We start from the raw sequence: 26,419 nt of genomic DNA, 5'->3' as shown, positions 1-26,419 counted from the left end.
CTATGTGCAATTCTGCAATGAATCGGCTGCACAGTTGCCTTGTAAAACTAAGATCCTGGATGGCTGATAATTTTCTTGATCTTAATCAAAGTAAAATGGAAGTGCTGATAGCTGGTTCTGCAGCCAAAGCTCAAATTGGTTTCAAAGCTCTTGGCTGCTTTGTGGACTTCTAAAAACCTCAAGTTTGGAATCTTATTTTTGACAGTAACCTCTTTTTTGAGAAACAGATTAATTCAATGGACAAGACTTTCTTTTTATAGCTTCATCCTTCAGCCAAGGTTAAGACTTTTTATCTCTAGTGATCTTGAGAAAGTTACTCATGCTTTTATTTTTTCTCATCTTGATTACTGTAACTCATTGTATTCTGGGATCAATGCATCCCTAATAAGCAGGTTGCAGTTGGTTTAGAATGCTGCTACTTGTTTTTTGGTTGTGGCAAAAAAGTTTGCTTCTGTATCTCCAGTTTTAGCCTCTTTACATTGGCTAACAGTTACCTTTAGAATTGATTGAAAAATTTTACTGCTGGATATGGTCCTGCATATTTATCTGAATTGTGTATTATATACCAGCTATCCATAGAGGTTACATCTATCGATCAGTTGTCTCTTGTTGTCCCTCAAGTGCAAAACTTGTCTGTGGAATTCTTTGCCTAATTACATTAAGGAGTCACCTTCAATTGAACTATTTAAAAACTAGATTGAAGACGAATTTGTATTCTTTAGCTTTCCTTGACCTTCAGTGATACTGTGTCCCCCTCCTCTTAGTCATTTGTTTGTTTCAATTTACTGCTGGTTAAATTGTGTTTTATTGTATTTTATTGTGTTTATTTTATTTTTGTTTATTGTTAGTTTTTTTTTTTGTTTGTTTTTTTTTAAACTAAGTATCTCGGGGTCTTGTTCACGAGTGAGGGAAGAATGGAGCGTGAGATCGACAGGCGGATCGGTGCGGCATCCGCAGTAATGCGGGCTCTGCATCGGTCTGTCGTGGTGAAAAAGGAGCTGAGCCGCAAGGCGAAGCTCTCAATTTACCAGTCGATCTATGTTCCTACCCTCACCTATGGTCATGAGCTATGGGTAGTGACCGAAAGAACGAGATCGCGAATATAAGCGGCTGAAATGAGTTTCCTCCGCAGGGTGTCTGGGCTCTCCCTTAAAGATAGGGTGAGAAGCTCAGTCATCCGGGAGGGGCTCAGAGTAGAGCCGCTACTCCTCCGCATCGAGAGGAGTCAGATGAGGTGGCTCGGGCATCTGATCAGGATGCCTCCTGGACGTCTCCCTGGTGAGGTGTTCCGGGCACGTCTAACCGGGAGGAGGCCCCGGGGAAGACCCAGGACACGCTGGAGGGACTATGTCTCTCGACTGGCCTGGGAACGCCTTGGGATTCTCCCGGAAGAGCTAGAAGAAGTGGCCGGGGAGAGGGAAGTCTGGGCATCTCTGCTCAAGCTGCTGCCCCCGCGACCCGACCTCGGATAAGCGGGAGACAATGGATGGATGGATGGATGGATGTTAGTTTTAAACAAACAATACTATGGCTATAGCATTGCTAAACTTGTTTTAAATTTGCCCTATAAATAAATTGACATTGACATTGAAAGAGCTTCATTAGGTGAAGAATTTTCTTTTAGTTTGGTGAGGTGCTATACCTTTTTTTTTGTTTGATATGTTAAAAAAAAGAAAAAAACATTTCATAAGGGTGTACTTAATTTTTTCAAATAAGTGCAGATCCCATTGTGTGTTTTGAATTCTTAACTCTTAGCTGCAGTCTGAGTTGTAGCTGTTTTATTAGCACATTCACTCTGCCATGAACAAAGTTTATATTTAATATTTATTTTATATAGTTTATATAAGCATGATGCTGTCACAAATGTATTGTAACATTCATTCTCCTTGCTGTATTTTGTTTCTTCCACATGATGGTAGTATAACACTGGTAAAATCAGTTCTTGCATTATGGGTTTATTGAAAACAATTAAAATATTATCTTGCTTTTTTATTTTGAAATATTTATAAATGTAACCTATTGAGTATGTGGTTAGACTCAGAGGTGTTTAATACTAAATTTGAAAATGTTTTTAAAAAGGTTTTAGCTTGAGAATATCATTGTCTGTGTATAGATATTGATATCGAGTATTTGCTGTATGTCTGCTATGGATAGGCTTTGAGATGCAATCACAAATGCATAACTTTTTTTTTCCTTCCTGCTGTATTTTTTGTTTACACTTAAGTGTAAAGTACCATCATTTAAAAGCTAGCTGTACCAATTAACTTGTTTAGATAGTATTTCATAATATACTATATACAGTATAATATATATGTGTGTGTATGTGTATTTGTATGTATATGTGTGTGCGTGTGTGTGTGTGTGTATATATATATATATTATAAATAAAAATAATATATAAAATATACACTGCCTGGCTAAAAAAAAAAGTCGCCACCAAAAAAAAAGGTCACACACTCTAATATTTCGTTGGACCGCCTTTAGCTTTGATTACGGCACGCATTTGCTGTGGCATTGTTGCGATAAGCTTCTGCAGTGTCACAAGATTCATCCAGTGTTGCATTAATTTTTCACCAAGATCTTGCATGGATGATGGTAGAGTCTGACCGCTGCGCAAAGCCTTCTCCAGCACATCCCAAAGATTCTCAATGGGGTTAAGGTCTGGACTCTGTGGTGGCCAATCCTTGTGTGAAAATGATGTCTCATGCTCCCTGAACCACTCTTTCATAATTTGAGCCTGATGAATCCTGGCATTGTCATCTTGGAATATGCCCGTGCCAGGGAAGAAAAAATCCATTGATGGAATAATCTGGTCATTCAGTATATTCAGGTAGTCAGCTGACCTCATTCTTGGAGCACATACTGTTGCTGAACCTAGACCTGAGTTCTACTGTTGTTTTTCTTCGATTTGATTTCACCAAACGTTTAAGTGATCGCCGATCACGATCATTCAGGATTTTTTTCCAGCCACATTTCTTCCTCGAAGATGATGCGTCCCCACTATCCTTCCAGTTTTTAATAATGCATTGGACAGTTCTTAACCCAATTTTAGTAGTTTCTCAATCTCCTTAGATGTTTTCTCTGCTTGATGCATGCCAATGATTTGACCCTTCTCAAACAGACTAACATCTTTTCCACGACCACGAGATGTGTCTTTTGACATGGTTGTTTAAGAAATGAGAAGCAACTCATTGCACCAGTTGGGATTAAATAACTTGTTGCCAGCTGAAAGATAATCGCCCATGCAGTAATTATCCAATAGGAGGCTCATACCTATTTGCTTAGTTAAATCCAGGTGGTGACTTTTTTTTTGGCTAGGCAGTGTGTGTATGTATGTATATATATATATATATATATATATATATATATATATAGGTGCTGGTCATAAAATTAGAATATCATGACAAAGTTGATTTATTTCAGTAATTCCATTCAAAAAGTGAAACTTGTATATTAGATTCATTCATTACACACAGACTGATGTATTTCAAATGTTCATTTCTTTTAATGTTGATGATTATAACTGACAACTAATGAAAGTCCCAAATTCAGTATCTCGGAAAATTAGAATATCAATTAAGACCAATGCAAAAAAGGGATTTTTAGAAATGTTGGCCAACTGAAAGGTATGAACATGAAAAGTATGAGCATGTACAGCACTCAATATTTAGTTGGGGCTCCTTTGGCCTGGATTACTGCAGGAATGTGGCGTGGCATGGAGTCGATCAGTCTGTGGCACTGCTCAGGTGTTATGAGAGCCCATGTTGCTCTGATAGTGGCCTTCAGCTCTTCTGAATTTTTGGGTCTGGCGTATTGCATCTTCCTCTTCACAATACCCCATAGATTTTCTATGGGGTTAAGGTCAGGCGAGTTTGCTGGCCAATCAAGAACAGGGATACCATGGTCCTTAAACCAGGTACTGGTAGCTTTGGCACTGTGTGCAGGTGCCAGGTCCTGTTGGAAAATGAAATCTGCATCTCCATAAAGTTTGTCAGCAGCAGGAAGCATGAAGTGCTCTAAAACTTCCTGGTAGACGGCTGCGTTGACCTTGGACCTCAGAAAACACAATGGACTAACACCAGCAGATGACATGGCACCCCAAACCATCACTGACTGTGGAAACTTTACACTGGACCTCACGCAACGTGGATTCTCTGCCTCTCCTCTCTTCCTCCAGACTCTGGGACCTTGATTTCCAAAGGAAATGCAAAATTTACTTTCATCAGAGAACATAACTTTGGACCACTCAGCAGCAGTGCAAAGGCGAGATGCTGTCTCTTGTTCAAGAGTGGCTTGACACTAGGAATGCGACAGCTGAAACCCATGTCTTGCATACGTCTGTGCGTGGTGGTTCTTGAAGCACTGACTCCAGCTGCAGTCCACTCTTTCTGAATCTCCTCCACATTTTTGAATGGGTTTTGTTTCACAATCCTCTCCAGGGTGCGGTTATCCCTATTGCTTGTACATTTTTTTCTACCACATCTTGTCCTTCCCTTCGCCTCTCTTATTAATGTGCTTGGACACAGAGCTCTGTGAACAACCAGCCTCTTTAGCAATGACCTTTTGTGTCTTGCTCTCCTTGTGCAAGGTGTCAATGGTCGTCTTTTGGACAACTGTCAAGTCAGCAGTCTTCCCCATGATTGTGTAGCCTACAGAACTAGACTGAGAGACCATTTAAAGGCTTTTGCAGGTGTTTTGAGTTAATTAGCTGATTAGAGTGTGGCACCAGGTGTCTTCAATATTGAACCTTTTCACAATATTCTAATTTTTTTTTCCCGAGATACTGAATTTGGGACTTTCATTAGTTGTCAGTTATAATCATCAACATTAAAAGAAATAAACATTTGAAATACATCAGTCTGTGTGTAATGAATGTATCTAATATACAAGTTTCACTTTTTGAATGGAATTACCGAAATAAATCAACTTTGTCATGATATTCTAATTTTATGACCAGCACCTGTGTGTGTGTGTGTGTGTGTGTGTATATATATATATATATATATATATATATATATAGTAATATCTTAACATTTAAAAAAATTCACAATATAATTGTATATCTTTTTAAATGTTAAATGCTAAGATATTAACGATTATGTATAGTTGATAGGTTAAGTTAGCCTTTTTATCTTGATATGTCTCTCTATTATAAAAGAAAATCTTGAGACAAAACTTTTGCCAAGAGATTTTTTTTAAGTCCCGCAAGACGAGACTTTTGCCAAAAGAGTTTTTTCAAGTCCCGCCCTCCTCTCAACCATTTTCAACCATGGTCCTCTCACCTCTCATTCGTGTGAATGCTTTTGTAGACACAGTTCCTGCGTTCTCAGCTCTTATAAATTTTTTATGTTTTCCACACTTTTAAGTTCCCAATAAAAGAAGACTTACTATGTCCAAATCTTATTGAAGAATTTCATTCCGAGGGGTTATGGCAAATTGGTTAAATGCGTATCAATACTGTAGACTATGCCCAAGCAGTTGGTGGTGATGTTGCAGAAGATGAAAACATCAACTTACAATATCGCATAGAATATCTACAACCATTAACACCGCCTGGTCTTCCACCAGCCATTTTACTGTTGAAAGAAGGATGTATCGTAATGTTATTGCGTAATTTATGTCTGAATGATGGGCTATGCAATAGGACAAGATTAGTTGTATTCAAAATTGGTCGAACAATTCTGACATGTAAAATTTTAACAAGCGACAAGAAAGGTAATGTACATCTTCCGCGGATAACATTAGACACCAATGGAGATCTTGATATGCCATTCGTATTAAAACGTTTACAGTTTCCCGTTAGAATAGCGTTTGCTATGACAATTAACAAATCACAGTGATAAACATTAGAAAGATAGAAACGATATTCACGGGCAGTTATACGTTGCGTTGTCATGATGCAAGACCAGTCACGGAATCAAAATTCCTTGCGATATTGATAAAAAGTTAATAAAAAAAATTGTTTTTTCCGAAGTTTTACAGTAAAAGTGTAAGTTTAACTCTTTTAGGGCGCATGTTGACAAAAGTCGACATCTAGGGTTAGAGGGCAACAATCAGCTGTTAATGGCGACATAACTCACTGTTACGTCACAGGCATTCCCTCTTTGCTTGGAGGAATGTTAGACTCATTGACTCTGTATCTAATCCTTGCGTGTGCTTGACTTACGAAATGTAAACAAAGGCAAGATGGCATCGACATTCTCACAAGGGAGCAAAGCTAGTGCAGAAAAGAAAATAATCAGCAAACGATGTTTTGCACGTTATTGCGGAGTCAGACTCTGATTTTTCAGAATCTGATTTTGTTGACAGTGATCAGGAGATCGAGCAAGAGAGTGTGGAACTGGCATCAGCTGATCGGACACCAGCCGATGCCGCCCCAGTTGATTGGCTGCCAACTGAGTGCATTCGTGCAGCCGATGTACCTACGGCAAGGTTCATGTGGGAGGAATACCCAGACATTGATCAGTGGGAGCCAAACTGGCTACTGGACTTCACAAGACAGCACGGCTTGCTATTGGACATGACAGATTACCAGCTGCTGGACTACTTCAGGCTGCTCTCTCCTGATGCTGCTTTTCAGCTACTGTCAGGCAAGACAAACAGGTAGGCAGAGAAATTTTTTGAATTGCGGGCTGAGCTTTCACCGCATTCTTGTTTTTCATAGTGGAGACCCACAACAAAAGACGCGATGATTGGCATTGTGGCCATGTGATATAACTTCAGGGAGCATTGGTCCAAATGTGCTTTGTCCCCTGGTGGCTTTGGACAGGTTATGCCGCGTGATAGGTACGTGCTGCTGCAAAGTTTTATTCACTTCTGTGATAACCAGAAGCAGATCCCAAGGGGTGAGCCAGGCTATAACCACATGTATAAAGTTTAGCCCCTGCTTTGACATTGTTGAACCAACATATAAACATTTTTATCAGCCTGGCTGTGATTTGTCTGTGGATGAATCAATGATAAAATACAAGGGACGCCAATATATGCCAGACAAGCCCACAAAGTATGGCATAAAGGATTTTGTACTGGTAGAAGCAAACACTGGTTTCTGTCTGAAAGTAATCAGTAACCTTCAACCCTTCATCCAGTTTCTTGTACTTCTTCCACCCTTTTCCCAGTGCCTCTTCCTACCACTGAGGTGTTTCATTTGCATATTGCACTGAACCTTCTGAAAGCACAGTGCTCAGCAGTTGTCTGGCCACATGGCCCTCTTGAATCTCCAGCCAGATCATCATAATATGTTTGGTATGCTACTTACTATATATAAAAACAATCGATTTTTGGGGAATTTCAAAACTAAAACTAAAAAAAAAATAATTGCAAATGGCAGATTTCAATTCGCTAGACACACATGACTAAAATGTGATCGCCTGATGCCAGCATGATAGTTATCATTAGGGGACATTTAGGAATTTTAAAACGCTGCTAATATTAGAATGAATTAATGTTGCAGAATGCCAATAGTGGCACCATTTTTCCAGGAGCTTATTGATATTTTGGTACTAACCAGACCGGATCTGCCACCAATTTAATACCAGTTTTCTATACTCCTCCGTAAGGACAGAGGGACTTTGTGAGCATACTGCTTGGGTAGGTTTGTGGCAGATGAAATTTAATGTAAATGTATAGTATTACACATAGAAAGTAAAAATGTTAGGTTTGAATTCACAGTGGGAGGTTTGTTAATTGTAATTACACCTTATGAGAAGGATCTAGGAGTCATAGTAGACTTGACACTAACAACTGCCAGACTGTGTCCAGAAACCATTAAGAAGGTTAGCAGAATGTTAGGTTATATAGCACAATGTGTAGAGTACAAGTCCACAGAGGTTATGCTCAAGTATTATAACACACTGGTTAGTCCTCACCTGAAGTACTGTGTACAGTTTTTGTCTCCAGGTTAAATAAAGGACATAGCAGTGCTGGAGAAAGTCCAGAGAAGAACGACTGGGCTGGTTCTACGGCTACAGGGCATGAAATATGAGGAAAGATTAAAACAGATTAAGAGAAGACATGATTGAAGACTGTGGTGGGATTGGTTCCTGCCTTGTGCCCTGTGTTGGTTGGGATTGGCTCCAGCAGTCCCCCGTGACCCTGAGTCCGGAATTAGCGGGTTGGAAGATGGATGGATGGATGGATGATTGAAGTGTTTAAAATTATGAAAGGAATTAGTACAGTGGATCAAGACTGTTAACTTTAAAATGAATTCAGCAATAACACAGGATCACAGTTGGAAACTTGTTTAGGGTTTATTAACCCTTAAGGCATTGGTTTTTTTTTGTTTTTTTTTTTTATTCAGAGACCAAAAGAGACATGGAATAAGCTACCAAGTAGTGTGGTAGACAGTAGGACTTTAGGGACTTTCAAAACTAGACTTATTATTTTGAAAGAATTTAATGGATAGGTCTGGCAAGCTTTTTTGTGCTCAATGACCTGTTTTGTCTAGATTATTTTAATATTCTAATTATTATCACCTGTCAAGAACACATTGTTCCAGAAAGCCTGGTTTTGCCCATATGTTCAATGCCAAAATGTATCCTTACACTAATGTTCTATTTGGAAATCAAATTCTTTTTCCTGGTGCACTTTGTACGCAGGTAAAATTTGTGCAATCTCTTTCTGACTTTTGCAGGTGTTACCTGCAGATCCCGTGATGGAATTTTGGGGTTCTTTGAAATTTCTTGTAATATCAAATGATCAGTTTTAGGACCAAGTTTGGTGGGTTGATCAGTCCTGGACAAATTAGCAGTCGTTTGAAATATAAGCCATTTATAGATGATTTTCCTGGAATGATTGATTTCAAATAATTTGATGTATCCCTTGACATACACATAGGAATCCACAACCTTCTTTCAGAGGGCCTTAGAGTTCTATTTTGATCTTGACATGATGGCACCACACACATCAATAGTGAAGAACACCAGCCCCTACTGTAGATATGTGTGGTTTAAATAAGATGTATTCCACCTGCATAATTAAAGAGGTTCTAATCATTGGTACTTAATCTGGAATATCTGATTCTAATTTTATGGATTTAAAGTCATGATAAATGTGGGGGTGTGCTTACTTTTTCCACATGAAAAATCTTCATTTTTCACCTTTATCTGTAGGCAGTGTTTGCGTTGAGAGCAAATGTTGAAAAGTCAATAATTTCTGTGGGTTGTACTTAACTTTTTCACATAACTGCATCCATGGAGCGGTTTGAATCAGTGTGCAGTCCCTACCTAGCTGTAATGAGGGAAACAAAGAAAAACAAGCATTTAGTGTCAAAAATAAGGGTAGTGAGACTTGAATAGCCCATGCATAAGAACAGTAAACCATTAATGAGCAGAGTAAGAGCAGGTAATAGGATTTGTCCTGTGCGAAGTGGCAGGTGAGTTATTGTCAACAAAACACAGACCCCTGAGAAATAAACTGAAAAGATACTCACTCTTGATTTTCCTGTCCATACGGTAAAGGTTTTGTTGACAAGCACATTCTGTCTTCAGGCGTTGGAATTACACAAGACAGTCAAATGAATGCGGCAGCTCATCATGACCAGCATCAGATTCATATGATGCCTAAAATTTGGCTTAAGTGTGTGCTTCTATATTAGATTCTGTGTACATACTGTAACTTGGGCTCAGTCAGAATTACAGCTAACATGCCGCCATTTATGAACAGACTGAAATTCTGTAAGGGATTATCTATGAAACTCTGTAAGGGATTATATGAATCTAATATTTCTCTCTTGAACCCCGAAGATTCAGTGAACGGCAGCTTGTATGCTTCACTAACATTTGAAAGAGAATCTGTCATGCTGTCACTATCAGCTTCAGAAGAACTGTCATTATTCTCGTACAGTAAATCGGTTTCTTCTTCACACGCTTTATGTGCCCGTATTCTGCTTGCTCTGTCACTGCAAATGCTGGGTCAACACATGCCCTCCGTCACCAGCTTCTGTTCACTGGATGAATATATGCGGATGGCTTGTGAAGGGATGACTTTCTATTTTAGGGTTAAAAGTTGCAAGGCTTAAAGACTAACAGCAGGAATATGAAATTCTTAATATATTTTAATATATTTTGATTAATTTTGTGAACCCTGCAGCCAAGGTTACACCTTGTGTAGTCCAGTTGTGTTGAAAACTATTTTTAGTAAGTTTCTTTTCCAGTTACAGTATTTTGCGCACCATAAGGCGCACTGGATTGAAAGGCGCACTCTCAATTGCGGGGCTTATTTCTGTACTTAAGCCATACATAAGGCGCACCGTATTATTCGGCGCATGCAAAAACAAGGTAACAGAAGCAAAACAATGAGTTTAGTTAAACCTTATTCTACTACGTATTTAAAAATACACTCACATTGTTTTTTGATCAGTTTGTTGTCACAAATCCATCGAAGTCCTCACCTTCTGTATCTGAATTGAACAGATGGGCAAGTTCGCCATCAAACATGCCGGGTTCCCTCTCGTCATTGTCGGAATCAGTCTCGTTGCCGGGTGGCTGTTCAGCAATGATTCCAGCTTTCGCGTAAGCTCGGACAACAGTCGAAGCAGACACCTTAGCCCAGGCATCCACAATCCATTCACATATGGTGCCTTCCAGTCTTAGTAAAGGTGTGTTCGCCGTCTCTCATCCATCGCTCCCATGACGCTCACATCTTCACTTTGAACGCCCTGTTTACACCGATGTCCAGCGGTTGGAGTTCTTTTGTTAATCCTCCTGGAATGATGGCAAGCTCCGTATTCATTTGCTTCACTTGTTTTTTCACAGTAGCGGTGATATGGGCACGCATGGAGTCGCAGATCAACAAAGACGGTGATGCATGGAAAAACCCACCCGGTCTCTTCACATACACCTCTCTCAGCCACTCTCTCATTTTCTCCTCGTCCATCCAGCCCTTTGGATTGGCCTTAACGATGACTCCGGCTGGAAACTTTTCTTTTGGCAGCGTCTTCCTCTTAAAAATGACCATAGGTGGTAGTTTCTGTCCATTACCGTGGCAACCAAGAACAACAGTGAAAGCCGATTTCTCATGCCCCGTGGTGCGTATGGATACCGTGCTGGTCCCCTTTTTCTCCACAGTATGGTTCATGGGGATGTCAAAAGTGAGAGGGACCTCGTCCATGTTGGTGATGTGGTTGGGCTGGATTTTTTTGTCGGTAATCTTGTTGCTGCAGTAGGTGCGGAAGATGGTCAGCTTTTCTTTGTAATCCGCTGGCAGTTGCTGCGCCACGGTAGTTCGTGCGCGGATGGCGAGATGGCGCCTTTTCATAAAACGAAAGCACCAAGACGGACCTCCTTGAAAGTGCTCGAGCTTCATGTCTTGTGCTATCGTTATTGCCTTCAGTCGAATGGTGACTGTAGAGACGCTTCTCCCGGCTGCTCTTTGTTCAAGAATCCATTGTTCAAGTTGGTCTTCCAACTCTGGCCACCTCGCCTTGTTCCTGCGGAAACTCTTTTTTGTCTTTTTAACTTGGCGCAATTCATTCTCCTGCTTCCTCCACTTCCGAACCATAGATTCATTGATTTTAAATTCTCTCGCTGCTGCTCTATTCCCATTTACAACCGCGTAACTGATAGCCTGTAGTTTGAATTGTGCATCGTAAGCATGTCTCTTCTCTGATGCCATTTTCAGGGTCCTTAGCCAAACAAATGTGGTTTCGCAGTGCACCAGTAGTACAATATACCTACCTGCCGTAGGCGTGGCGGAGGTAAGTGTACGTGGCTTTACGTAATGTTCTGCAATTGGTTTATCGCTGCCAGCGTTCATAGTGTACGTATTACTACGTCCCTATGTCGGCAGGAAATGGTCTGACAGTCAATCAAGCAGAGCGCTTACTAAAATGCACAACAACATTTTTACAGATTTTGGAACTCAGTGCACACATAAGGCGCACCGAATTTAAAGGCGCACCGTGGATTTTTGAGAAAATTAAAGGCTTTTAAGTGCGCCTTATAATGCGCAAAATACTGTAGTCTTTTCAGCTTCTTTAATAGTTCTGTTTAGTTGTGGTTTTTCATTTCAGTTTTATTAATTATTTCAGTTTACGAAAATGGTTTTTTATATTTAATTTCAGTTTTGATTTTAGTTTTCATTAACTACAATAACCTTTGTAGGGAGTTTGCTTAACAGGTATGGAGATGTATTAGCCAAGGTACAGGAGGTGTGATGAAATATTTAAACACCCAGAGCTAAGATTGAAGAGTGTCTGATGCATATATTAGGTACATAAACAATTGTTCACATCTTCCTTTTCAGAAAGTTTATACAATTTAGTTCCATTTGCACAATTTTAAAGAAAGATGAAAGTTGTGGGATGCTTTGAATATTGTTTAATTTAGTTGAGATTTAGAAATGGTATTACCTTATTCTTTTACATCACATCACCTTGATCTCTATTATGTGGGAGATGCTAAAGTGTCTAGCCATGCTTGTGAACAATTGAAGGTATAGACTCGGGAAGATGTATTTGGTTATTTCATTTCCAAACATTTCATGTCAATGAGGTCAGTTGAGTGAAAGCAATTTTTGCAATATAGAGATGTAATAAAAACTCCCATCTTTCTTTCATTACAATCCTCCAATAATAACTTGTTTAAAGAAAAAAAAATGAGTTGTGAAAATGACTCAACATAAGAAATCATAAGCATGATAACAAATGGCCTGGCAGAGCACCATAATAATGTATTCTGTGCTGTCAGTTCTTCAGCACTGCTTGCCTTTAGGGTTGCACTAACGAAAAAAAAAACCTCTCTTTTCTGCAGTAATGTGAGGCAGTTAGTGGCGATTTTGCAAGTTATTTATAGTCAATGTGTACTTTTAATCTAGTTTTGTTAAGCTGTTACTCCTGTATCCAATTTCTATACATGTATTGCTTATAGTTTACAAAATAAAAATTGTTTGTGTAGCTAGGCTTCTTTTGCTTACTTTGGAGGCAACATTTGCTTACTTTGGAGCAAAAGGTTTGAGTAAATGACTGGAATGTAATTGTAATGTGATTTTGGCAAAATGTATCACATTGATGTCCATGATATACATTGATAAATGACAGAATATTAACAGTACAAGACACATTTTTGAGAAATGGATTCCATACTATTAATATTGATGTGTTCGTTCTTAACTTTTTGGTAACAATATTTGGTTAAAAAATAGGATAAGTGACAGTCTATAAATGCATGTCACTTAAATCAAGGAATAAGAAGGTCACAAACTTTAAATACCTAAAACAATAAATGATTTTGATTGATAATTAGCAAATCTTTGAGACAAAGTTACCAATACTTGCAAGTCTTATTAATGAGTTTTTACCATCAAAAAAGCAAATCAAAATGTTCAGTTAGTTTTTTTTTTTTAAACTTTAAATTTGTCAATTGAGAAAGTCTTTACTATTTCCATTGTAATAAAAATGTTCAAAGAAAATCATATAATCAAGCATTAGTTAAAATTTTGATGGTTTATAGAATCACTAGCCAACCCGCGGCGTAGCATACGCCGCATAATTATGTTTTGATGGGTGAACACTTCCTGAAAGACACAGTTGTCCAAATGGGGTGGGTTTGAGGATACGACTGTAGGTAAATGAAAAGATGGAACTCTGGAGAGGGCAACATACAATTGTCCGTGAATCAAAACTGGAGGACCGCCATTGTGCCTCCACCTCCCAGAGCGAGGGATGGGGCTGGACGGCGCTCAGATGCGGAGGGCGGAACAGGGGGAGAGGGGAAGGACGCCCATTCCGCCCTGGCTCCCCTGCCATTCTAGTCTGCTGATTTCTTAGTCGTCTCTTAGTCATCGTTCAGTATGCACTGCCTGCTCATGTACCCGCCCCCAACTCCTCACCTGAGTCGCTTTCATCTGTGTAGAGTCCACATACACCTGTGAGTCATGTTGACTGCTCATTTTCCAAACACCGCCTCAGTCGCTTTCTTCTCTGCTACAGTCCACATGCACCTCTGAGCCATGTTGACTTATCATTGTTCTTTGCGGTTCCGGGTGCTTTTCTGTATATAATCCACCAAGTCACCCAACCATGGTAGTAGCGACGGGAGGTGTGTACAAAGGGCAGGGACTTAATCAGTGCGAGCGTATGACCCGCACTTACTGGGAATTCCTCGTTCGTGGGGAACAATTGCAAGCCCCGGTCTCCATCACGAATGGGGTCCAACGGCTTAGCCATGCCTCTCGCCGCCGGGTAGACACACGTTGATCCATTTAGTGTAGCGCTCATGCAGCACCAGACATCTAAGGGCATCACAGACCTGTTATTGCTCAATCTCACGTGGCTGAAAACCAATTGTCCCTCTAAGAAGTTGGACGCCGACCGCTCTTTTGTCGCATAACTATTTAGCAGGAGGGAGTCTCGTTCGTTATTGGAATTAACTAGACAAATCGCTGCACCAACTAATAACGGCCATGCACCACCACCCACAGAATCAAGAAAGAGCTATCAATCTGTCAATCCTCTCCGTGTCCGGGCTGGATGAGGTTTCCCATGTTGAGTCAAATTAAGCGAAAGGCTCCACACCTGGTGGTGCCCTTCCATCAATTCCTTTAAGTTTCAGCTTTGCAACCATACTCCCCCCGGAACCCAAAGACTTTGGTTACCCGGTTGGCTGCCCGGTGGGTCATGGGAATAACGCCGCCGGATCGCCAGTCGGCATCGTTTATGGTCGGAACAACGATAGTATATGATCGTCTTCGAACCTCCGACTTTCGTTCATGATTAATGAAAACATTCTTGGCAAATGCTTTCACTCTCGCTCGAATTGTTGGTGGGCGTGGCTCTGTGAGTTGGTGGGCGTGGCTCTGTCGTGCGTGTACCATGGTCGGCTGCTTAGTGAATTGTTGGTGGGCGGGGCTCTGTCTTGTGTGCGTCTTGCTTGCCATGGACTTCGTGAATTCTTAGAGTTGGTGGGCGTGGCTCTGTGAGTTGTCGTCATATCCCATGATGTTAGAGTTGGCGGGCGTGGCTATGTCGTGCGTATCCCATGGTTGTCTTGCGTGCCTTGTCGGCTGCTTAGTGAATTATATATATGGATAGTCATGAGGTCAACATATAATGGAAGTATAATGAGTTTCATGTTGTGTGTACTGAGAGGCTTGAATGATTCCAGTGTCCTTTCTTTCCTCCATTATCTTGTTTTAATCTTGGTCTTTCTGGTGCTAGGAATATGAGCCAAACAGACATAACAGCTGAGAAAACAAAGATAATACATGATTTAATACATCGAAAACATGATAAGTGTCCCATCTTGGGGTGGGTTCGTAGGGCAGTTTTATACACAATTTACATTACATTTCTATTATTATTAAGTTATAATATCGTAATAGAAATTATACAACTTTCCATAATGCAGAATCAGTGGGAGCCCTGAGCTTGTGTTCTGCAACCAGACGATCACATTTGGGGACGATGGAAGACAGTGACACACGAAGTGTGTTGCTTATGTTCAGTCTACTCCGTAATCTCGTTTTGGTTGCTGTCACTGCAGAAAACACTGCCTTACAAAGATAGGATGTTGGAAATGGCAGCAGACTTTTCAGTGCTTTTGTGGCAACCTCAGGATATTCCGCCTTGACTTTAATCCAAAACTTATGGAGATTTGAAGTTGTCTCAAACATACTTTTAAGGCCACCATCATTTGCAACCTCAAGCAGTTGATCCTCTTCAAGGACGGACAAAGTTGATTCACCTGGCTTATTCACAAATTGGTCACAGATCCATTCCTTCCCATTTCGGGGGTCTTTTATGGTTGAGCATAATGCTCAAACTCTATTGAAAGCTGAGATAGGTGATCATACACCAGCTGGGAGAAAGAAGGCCCCGGTTTGGTATCTTTAACAACCTCTACTAACGTTTGAAACATATCAAAAATACCAATGTTCAGTTGTCGGCCCCATAAATCAAGTTTGGCTTTGAATGCAGCGACTTTATCTGCTAATTTGAACAATGGGTATCTTCTGCCTCTGCCCCACGTGCTGCTGCTCCATCGCTGCCTCAGATTTTTCTCCTCAGGCTCCTCCAGCCTGGCTGGATACTGAGTCTGCAGAGTGGGTAAAGGTGGGATGCCCTAGTGCCTGAATGTCAGTTCATATTGTGAGGTTTCTGAACTCTTTTGGGATCCCCCCACCCAATGGGAACATCACGCTGAAGTGCGTCCCAAAGCGCGATTGCTTCACAGTAGAGCTGCGAGCTTGCTGTTTCCCCGGCAACAGATAAACAGTCTTAAACAGACGTGGTGATCACACTTCGGGATGCTCTTCGGCGTGTTGTCCCGTTAACGGAGGTCCCAAGAGAGTTTAGAAACCTCACATTTTCTTGAATGAGTGCCGCATTAATAGGAATGTTTCTTGAACAAGCATCACTGAACCACATAAAAACTGTCTTCAAATGCAGCAGTTCGCATACGTTTGCTACCCAAGATTTTTCTTCATTTTTTGCACATAACAACGACATATGCATTGCATTTGTCATTCCAACAGATTGCACATCACAAACATTAACACTGTTATCGTTTTTTTGTGTCTGCCGTTTCCATAGGAGTGTGACAATGAGTTAAATTCCAATGGATGTTTTTCAGATGTTGACAAGCAATAAGCAAAAGGTATCAGATGCTGACAAGCAATAAGCAAAAGGTATCACTGAAAACCACAGAAAACAAAAACAGCAAAAAAAAACAGTACGAGGAAAGTTCGAAGAAAGAATTTTTTTTACAATGTTTCTGTTTGGGGATCGTTGTGCAAATGTGCACAACTGAGCTGCGACCACAGATCTAACTGCCCTGTGGATGATTCATTCAAGCATTTCAAAGTCACTTCGTTGTAATGAAAGTATCTGCTGAATGTACTTCGTAGTAACGAGATTTCTATAGACTTGTGTCAAATGGGGAAACTGTCGGAACCATAAAAATACTTTGTTATAATACTCTATCACTTCGGTCTCTCTCCTCTCTCTGCGCCGCTGCAAAGCCTCGCCCGCCAAGCATTCTGAAAAGTCTGAGTGAGTCTCTGTTGCCGGCAGTTCTCTCGTGGCCCGGCTGTCAGACAGCTGTGGCCCGATAGTGGGCCACGGACCAGGGGTTGAGGACCCCTGCTTTATCATACCTATTGTGGAAAAATCTGTATTCAAAAGTGCAAATTTTGACTAGTGTTTTTAAATTATTATTAAAATTTTTTATTTTAGTGTTCAAAAGTTTTGGTATTTTAAATTTAGCCATTTTGAAATTTGATAATGGGCACAATGCTTGAAGTTAAATTTCATTTGATCATTTGTTGGAAAGTGAAGCAGTTTTTCACCATCTTTGCAGTGTTTCAGTTTTTGTATCTGCTGTTTAAATGTGGACATGAACTGTAAATAATGCAACAACAGTTGTTTAGATATTTTGATATACAAGTTGTGTTTAAGATTGTGTCCTCTTACTGTGTGTACTCACAAATTAGAAAAATACCTCATCATACTTTATATTTTTTGCAAGAAATATACTAATGCCCTGTAATGAATTTTTGTGTCTTGAATCTTCTGCTCTCGAAATGGGCTTCTGCTCCCCACGACCTTAAAATAAGATTAAGTGAAATCTGTGAATTGATGGATTGATGAATATAAAAACAAATGAATTCAGTAATTTTAATCATTCAAATTATATCATTGGTAGATTTATAGTACTAAACTCTTAAAACTGTTCGTAAGATGGCAATCATTGTTAATGTGTATTTAGTATGTAGATTTCTGAAAATGCTCACATTTTATAGTTGCAACTTCTATTTTTTATTGTATGATATTACAGTAGGTTTTAAATGCTCATGTCTGTCCTAAACCATTATATTGGTTGAAAAAACTATAAATAAAATTTCTTTGTATATCTGTCCATCCATCCATTCTCCTAATCTGCTAATCGAAGGAAAAGTGATGGGGCATGAACCCCTGAACATGGAGCCAGTCCATCTCAGTTCTTTGTATAAATTGGATGCTAATTTGTTTTGTCTAAACGAGCCTGTCCTATAAATTGAAACACCAATAAAACCAGAAGTTTTATTTTTCAAGTATCTTCTATACCAGTAATATATTTATTATAACATTAGAACATTTACAAAGCTTTGTTTTTGCCATTCTTAATTATTGACACAGCCTATCCACCACTAACCCTTCATTATTGGGAATAAAATTTAGACAAACTGGGCCAAGTATGGAAAACAGAGTAGGTGTGGAATATCTTCAAATCCTTAACTTCACAGAGCAGACTGCTTTATGAATAACAGTAATAATAAAAATGCACAAACAACCTAGTACAGACTCAATTTTACTTTTTCACATTGCTGTCAAAACTCACACATGTGCCATATCAATATTGAAAGGAAAGTACAGTGGAACCTCGGTTTGCAAGTAACTTGGTTTACGAGTGTTTTGCAAGATGAGCAAAAATTTTTAATAAATTTTAACTTGATAAATGAGCGAGGTCTTGCAGTACGAGTAGCATGTATACGCTTTGTCTGCTGAGCGTCATGTGATCACAACTGAGCTGATGGTTCTTCTCTCTCTCTCTCGCTGCGGGATTGTGGGCAGTCGTCTCCTATTCTCCGTCTGAGTCGGCGTGCCTCACTCATAGTAAACATTCGTACGAGCGTATACTGTTTACTACAGCATTAGCATTGTGACTGTGTATGTGTGTGTGCTCGCCCGCTCGCGCGTGTGTGTGTGTGTGCATGCGCGCGCTCGTGTGTGTGTGTATGCTGTGACGTGCGAGTCCCCATCTTTAACCCTAAAACACGAAGCTGAGTCTCAGTACTTTAGCAACACCAGCTTTATTCAGCTTGAAACAGCAACAGCGCGGTTATTTATACACAGACACAGCTGTCAGGCAGAGCCCTGCACATTTATAATGTTCCTTGTTCCTTGTATCACCCATCGACGGCAGGCACTTATAGCATGTCCGCAATCTTTTCAGATTCGCTTTTATGGCGAACTGCTAGAGCGCTGGAAGACTGCGATTGCTTTGGAACGCTCTTCCGCGTGTCGTCCTGTTGGGTGCAGTCCCACAAGAGTTTAGAAACTCACTCACACCAGCCATGATTCTTTTCAAAGGTAAGGTGCAGGTTAATTTGTTCTATGTATTTTTACTTTATATTTTGTATTAATCATTTTTATATGAATAGTTTTGGGTTGTGGAACAAATCATCTGAGTTTCCATTATTTCTTATGGGGAAATTCACTTTGATATACAAGTGCTTTCACCACGAGCACGTTTCCGGAACGAATTATGCTTGCAACCCGAGGTTCCACTGTAAATGCAAATAGTTTAATTTATTTATACCTAAATAACATATTGTTTAATTTGTTTTATGTCAAAACACTCACAAAGAAGCACCAAAGACATTAACTACGTGGCCTGTTAAGGCAGGAATTTTAGGCATAATTAGTCTCATTTGAATGTTCTCTGATACTTTAGTAAATGTTAACTGAGTTAATGTTTAAGTGTTGTTTGGTTTCATTAGGGTTATGGTTACAATCTGAGTCAGTACTTTTGTCATTCTATTTCTGGTCAAGCAGGGCTGCCTCAAGGGTGCCTTTGGGCAGTGTTTGCTGAAAGTTCTTTGGCGATCTGTGCACTTGTAATCATAACTGAAATTGTAGGCGGGTGTGGGTGCTGGTTAATCTGACTGTTTACTTTAAACTGTCCCCCTTTGAATGCCTGTGTGTGATCGGAGATGGACTGGCTTCCCATCCAGGGTTGATTTGTGTTTTACAGCTTAGCCGTGTCCCACAATGAATTGGCTTCCATCCAAAACTGTGTGTTAAGAAAAGGTAAAGCCAATACAAGAACAGGACTGAGATGCTCTAATGTAACAAACTGTTCCCTGCAGTTAACTTTATGCTTTTTCTGTGGTGCACAAGTCATTCATTAAAACTGATTCTTTACTGAATCTGTATTTATGATGCATCTTTACTACTTTGTACATTCCTAAATGATGAAGATTTGATTAAATGCGTTCATGTTACGGGCCTCCCAGTTGCCATCTGGTGGTGAAAGGGATGTAGGTACAGTATATTAAAAGAAAATGTGAAGGGCTTGACAGACCATGCTAAATGTTAATGAAATTTATCAAATAACTAGTACTGTATAGGTCAGCCTTCATTCCTGGAACAAGAGACAACCAACCATTTGTTCCACTCATGCCAAACCATCTGCGGGTTAGCAGGGTGTCAGATGGTGGTACATTGCGGAGATTATCCGAAAGCAATGGATTAAATTGCAACAGTGGAGGATAGTAAACATTCTTGCATCATCAGATGAGAAACGAGACATACAAGTAATATTTATGCTTCCACATGGTCCCTCTAAAACTTACAGTTGGCTCAATAGACATCAAAGGCCAGGTAGTTTAAACTTCCAAATGATGTGGAAAGGACATCTGTGAATTGTTGAAACTCGCTGTTTCTTTGCAGCATGTTTAAAAATTCTAGAATTGGGTTTAGCAAAATATGCCAGTTCAAAAGCATTGACTATTTAGAGATAAAATACATATGAATTCACTGATCCATTCTTTTAATTATATTACACAGGTCTGTGATTTTATTATAAGTAGTATGCCTCTGTACTTTGCATTTCTTTAGTAGTAAAATATAGCATGTTTGACACATTGGTAAATATTGTTTGGTTCAAGACACCAACTTCTTATTTTGTGCATTTACTTATTGTAGGAAGCTCTTTCCAGTGGTATAATTCTTTTCATGGCAGATGCTTCATACATGGCCAATATGCATTTGAAATACAGACAAAAATTTTTTTCTTCATGTTTAATGTCTCATATAAAGTTTTACTTCTTTCAGATGGTTCCCTAGTTGCTAAAAAGGACTATGTAGTATTAGTAATGCCTATCAAAATTTGAAACTTCTGATATGGTTTAGTTTAATAGGGTGGTGTAGATGCTCTACAGCAAAAAATTTAAAAAAATATACAGTTTTCACATTCAACAATCCTTAAATTCACAAATATGCAACTGTCGACCAACTAGTTAAGAAATTAAAGACATCTAATACTAAAGAACTATCCCTGAATTTTTAATGCATTTAGCATTAACAGTTATGACTTATGGGACACTTTTTTTTTTTTTTAAATTGTTTTTACATTATATTAGGGCCACGTCACACATGCTGTTTCAGTACAGAAAAGTACAAGTAATTGAGTCTTTTGTTTATTTTCGAGATACATTTAAAGTCACTTCTAAAAAAGTTCTGATCCATCCAGAAAAGCTTTGCTTCTTTCATCTACACCTGGAGATCAGACTCTTTATTGGACAATGATGTACCATTGAAAGGTTTAGCAGAAGCAATACAGAATTTGCTCCCTTCTTTAATAGTCACAGAGCAAACTGGTAGCAATTTAATGTATTTAACATCCAGAATCCATGGTTGCCAGGATCGGCTTACCTAATCATAGAGAGATACCATTTACGACCTGCCAGGGAAATCGTACCCTTCGAGTACAAATCAAAATATCCGACAACAACATATACTTAATAAAACAATAAACAACACAACAACAAAAACATTTATGCCAAACCTCGAGGTTACTAATATACAAACTTAAACATTACGGTACACGTACACTACTAATACAATTTGGTCTTCTCCTATAGCTATCGTTTGACCTTCCCAGGCTCCCGTGCCTGTGTTTAGCGTCTGCGCCACCTTTAAAACACCAGTCGGTAAAAATGGTATGTTACGCGCGAGTCTTGCCCCTGAAACATATGGGGAAACATCTGAAAAAAAAAAAAAAAAACTTAACAAACAACCTGATGGTAAGACCAAAAATCTTATAAAAGTAAAAAAAAAAAAAAAAAAAAAAAGTTCCTCTTTTTTACCTCGTTACAAACCCGCTAGTACATTGCTCATTGTAGTTAATACGTAAAACTTATTGAAAGTCTTAACACGTATCTATCCGTACTATAAATATAGGTGCTGGTCATAAAATTAGAATATCATGACAAAGTTGATTTATTTCAGTAATTCCATTCAAAAAGTGAAACTTGTATATTAGATTCATTCATTACACACAGACTGATGTATTTCAAATGTTTATTTCTTTTAATGTTGATGATTATAACTGACAACTAATGAAAGTCCCAAATTCAGTATCTCGGGAAAAAAAAATTAGAATATTGTGAAAAGGTTCAATATTGAAGACACCTGGTGCCACACTCTAATCAGCTAATTAACTCAAAACACCTGCAAAAGCCTTTAAATGGTCTCTCAGTCTAGTTCTGTAGGCTACACAATCATGGGGAAGACTGCTGACTTGACAGTTGTCCAAAAGACGACCATTGACACCTTGCACAAGGAGGGCAAGACACAAAAGGTCATTGCTAAAGAGGCTGGCTGTTCACAGAGCTCTGTGTCCAAGCACATTAATAGAGAGGCGAAGGGAAGGACAAGATGTGGTAGAAAAAAGTGTACAAGCAATAGGGATAACCGCACCCTGGAGAGGATTGTGAAACAAAACCCATTCAAAAATGTGGGGGACATTCACAAAGAGTGGACTGCAGCTGGAGTCAGTGCTTCAAGAACCACCACGCACAGACGTATGCAAGACATGGGTTTCAGCTGTCGCATTCCGTGTGTCAAGCCACTTTTGAACAAGAAATAGCGTCGGAAGCGTCTCACCTGGGCTAAAGACAAAAAGGACTGGACTGCTGCTTTCTGATGAAAGTAAATTTTGCATTTCCTTTGGAAATCAAGGTCCCAGAGTCTGGAGGAAGAGAGGAGAGGCACAGAATCCACGTTGCGTGAGGTCCAGTGTAAAGTTTCCACAGTCAGTGATGGTTTGGGGTGCCATGTCATCTGCTGGTGTTGGTTCATTGTGATTTCTGAGGTTCAAAGTCAACGCAGCCGTCTACCAGGAAGTTTTAGAGCACTTCATGCTTCCTGCTGCTGACGAACTTTATGGAGATGCAGATTTCATTTTCCAACAGGACCTGGCACCTGCACACAGTGCCAAAGCTACCAGTACCTGGTTTAAGGACCATGGTATCCCTGTTCTTGATTGGCCAGCAAACTCGCCTGACCTTAACCCCATAGAAAATCTATGGGGTATTGTGAAGAGGAAGATGCAATACGCCAGACCCAAAAATTCAGAAGAGCTGAAGGCCACTATCAGAGCAACATGGGCTCTCATAACACCTGAGCAGTGCCACAGACTGATCAACTCCATGCCACGCCGCATTATTGCAGTAATCCAGGCCAAAGGAGCCCCAACTAAATATTGAGTGCTGTACATGCTCATACTTTTCATGTTCATACCTTTCAGTTGGCCAACATTTCTAAAAATCCTTTTTTTGCATTGGTCTTAATTGATATTCTAATTTTCCGAGATACTGAATTTGGGACTTTCATTAGTTGTCAGTTATAATCATCAACATTAAAAGAAATGAACATTTGAAATACATCAGTCTGTGTGTAATGAATGAATCTAATATACAAGTTTCACTTTTTGAATGGAATTACTGAAATAAATCAACTTTGTCATGATATTCTAATTTTATGACCAGCACCTGTATATCAGCGTCATGGTGAGGCTATAGCGTCACACAGACCTAACTTATGTTGATGTATTAAACCATAACATTCCGGCCTAAAGGTTTCTTTTCATACAAATATAAAATGCTGACCATCACCATTGTTATTTGCTGTTGCTGCTGAACCATAGGCTGTCATTGTCTGCAATCACCCTGAGATTCAGGGGATAGTAAGGAATGAACTTCATCTAAATGTTTCTTTTGTTAATGATATGGTGTTCTATAATACTGATCTATATTCATTACTTCTAGCACTACTATAAGCATTATTTAATAGAGAAATTCTATATTTTTCCCAGGGAACCAACTTGCATGTCAGCTAATCAGCTTTCTTTAATTGTCCCAAAACAGTTCAAATAGTTACAGTCACAAAACAAAGCTTTAAAGGTCTATGTAAAATGAATTAGTTTTCATATTAAATAAAAGAATCAGACAAAACATTAATAATCTCTTTATTTCGCATTAGCTGGAAAAATTAATACTGTTCAAATGAATGTACCTTTAAACAATTTTTAGAGTATTTCTATACATATTAAGTTAAATGCAGCCATTCCTGTTTTGTGGCCAAGGCAACTGGAATAGGTTTCTTCCTCCTGCTACCATGAGTTTGAGAAGCTATGATTAGCAGTTTAATCAAAGGATGGATAAATGGACATTTTAATGGTAAATGAACAGAGCAGTGTCTCTGGGTTAGAAAATGTCTTGCCTAAAATAATTTTCGATTATAAAAAGATTATTGGTAAAATATCCATTGTAAACATATTGTTGAAACTGTGAAAAATGTAGTAATGCAAAATTAATTACTTTTACTTTATATTTCTCCCAGACAGCATCAGAAGAGCCCAAATGCAATTACAGACTTTGTCATCGAAAGATGAAGGACAAATACTCAATTTCAGTTACTGTGAGGCCCAATCTACATTTGAAGGAGCACAAGTTCAAGGGTCTAGTAGAGAAGTATGGTTTTTTGCTTTTCTAACTTCAAGATTACATTATATTTTTTATTATGCAGAAAATATATCTATATAAAATTGATTTAAGTTTAAATTGAAGGAAAACATATTTATTTAATGAGATTCTGCCAGTTTATTCTAGGTTTAGTGTTAGGGATATTTTCCAAGGCTTTTTCTTATACTAGTGTTATGATTCAAGGTAGTAATTACGAATTCATTAAAAATTCAATATTTCAAGCTTGAGTCTCTTTTTTTACCCTCCAATTTGTATAGCTGTGGAGTAAAATCCATTCACCCTGGCTGCAACACACCTTAGTACAACACTCTTGGAATTGGTGAAGTTAGCTAAAAATATGTCTCTTACTGAACAAAAGTATGCTGCATTTTAAAAAAAATCTCATCTGTTCTGCACAGACATTTATCTCCTTTCTGGTAGACAGTACATGACCATATGGTTTTGCACCATAAGATTCAGTAACAGTTTCTACCCTTATTGCCTTACGTTTTTATTTCAGCATATGGAAGCCATGCTCAGTTGGATTTAAATTGAATGGCTTGGCCATTCATGAGTTTTTTAAATTTTTGTTTAGCTTTGAAAAACTGCATTGTCTAAAGAGTTTGGAGGCATTTACTGGAACTTGAGCAGATGTTTCTATACACCTCAGAATTCATTGCTCCACTGCCATAAGCAGTTACATTATTAATGTAGATAAGTGTGCCAGTACCTGTGGCCGCTATACATGCCCAGATGAGGTGGTATGCTTTGAAACTTGTGTAGTTCATTTTGGTCTCCACATTTTGCTCTTGCCAACACTCTGATACAGGTTAATTTTTGTCTTGTATTTCCACAAGACCCTTTTCCAGATTTCTACAGGCTCTTCTAAGTATTTTTTAGAAAGCTGTAATCTGGCCATCCTGTCTGTGTGGCTACCTAGTGGTTTGGTGCTGTGTTTCTTCAGAGAATCCTTAGGTACTTCTGGTTTGACTTTGTGTCGAATGAGCGGTTGCTCACGGAGTCCTGAATGAAGCACATTACCTGCATTGTGAGGGAGTGTCAGTTATGGCACTAGGACCATGTGGCGCGATTCCCCAAAGGTGAACCGGCTCTCGGGATCCTCATTGTTGAGGACCAGAATGGCTGGACCAGGCCAAAGGAACGCCCACGTAACACCTGGCTGTGGCAGATAGAGGGTCATTTCTGGAGGGTGTGACTGAACTGCATGTCTGTCTGGGGGGGGTTGCCGACCAAGATCCCAAGGTGTTTTGTCATGTGTGCATGCTCCCCGACCTGACCTGACCTATTGGTTTGCATCTTGCAGTGTGGCCTCTGGGTGCAGCTGGAACATCTTGTTTGTTTTCTGCTTATCAGGGTTCAGTGTTGTGTATCCAGTGGCAGTACTCATAATATTCTCATTATGGTCAGCTAGTGTACCCCTCATATGAAAATACTGCAGTATGGGTTACAGATCTGCCTAGATCTGGTCAAGACTTCACACATACGTGAGCAAATCACTAGGAAGAAGAATGTTTGGCAAGACCTGCTGCATGGCAGATTTCAAATATTTGCCAGAACAAGGTCAATGGTGAACACAGCATATTTACTGCCATAAATGCTTTGATAAATTTCACCGATCAACTCTAATTAGAAGTAATCATTAATCATTTTTTCATTATTCCTTTATCTCAATATATAACACATATTTCAAAAAGAAGCACATCATGTGATTGGCAGAATTTCTGATGGTATAGGCCAACTCTATAATGAATAAGTATTATGATTTACACACACTAAATGGTATACACATTGCAATAAATAAGTATAAGTATATTCTTATAGAATTATAGTATTATTTCCAAAAGGTTTTTCATTGCCAGCTCTGAGAATGAATACTATACTGATTTGTGTTTTT

The 26,419-nt window shown here is 39.2% G+C and overlaps 1 protein-coding gene across 2 annotated transcripts in view; it reads left to right on the top strand.

Moving 5' to 3' along the window:
- The window catches only part of senp7 (SUMO specific peptidase 7), a 223,897-nt gene that overhangs the window by 153,090 nt on the left and 44,388 nt on the right, over positions 1 to 26,419 (top strand). For both annotated transcript variants that reach the window (XM_051926068.1, XM_051926069.1), the window contains one exon: positions 24,383 to 24,513. In XM_051926068.1, the coding sequence (XP_051782028.1) occupies positions 24,383 to 24,513 (131 nt within the window). The remainder of the gene's footprint in view (positions 1 to 24,382; positions 24,514 to 26,419) is intronic.

This window comes from Erpetoichthys calabaricus, chromosome 4, assembly GCF_900747795.2.
Source record: "Erpetoichthys calabaricus chromosome 4, fErpCal1.3, whole genome shotgun sequence".
NCBI classification, from domain to species: domain Eukaryota; kingdom Metazoa; phylum Chordata; class Cladistia; order Polypteriformes; family Polypteridae; genus Erpetoichthys; species Erpetoichthys calabaricus.
The sequence above is the reverse complement of the archived record's forward strand: the minus strand, read 5'-3'. Positions and strand labels throughout refer to the sequence as shown.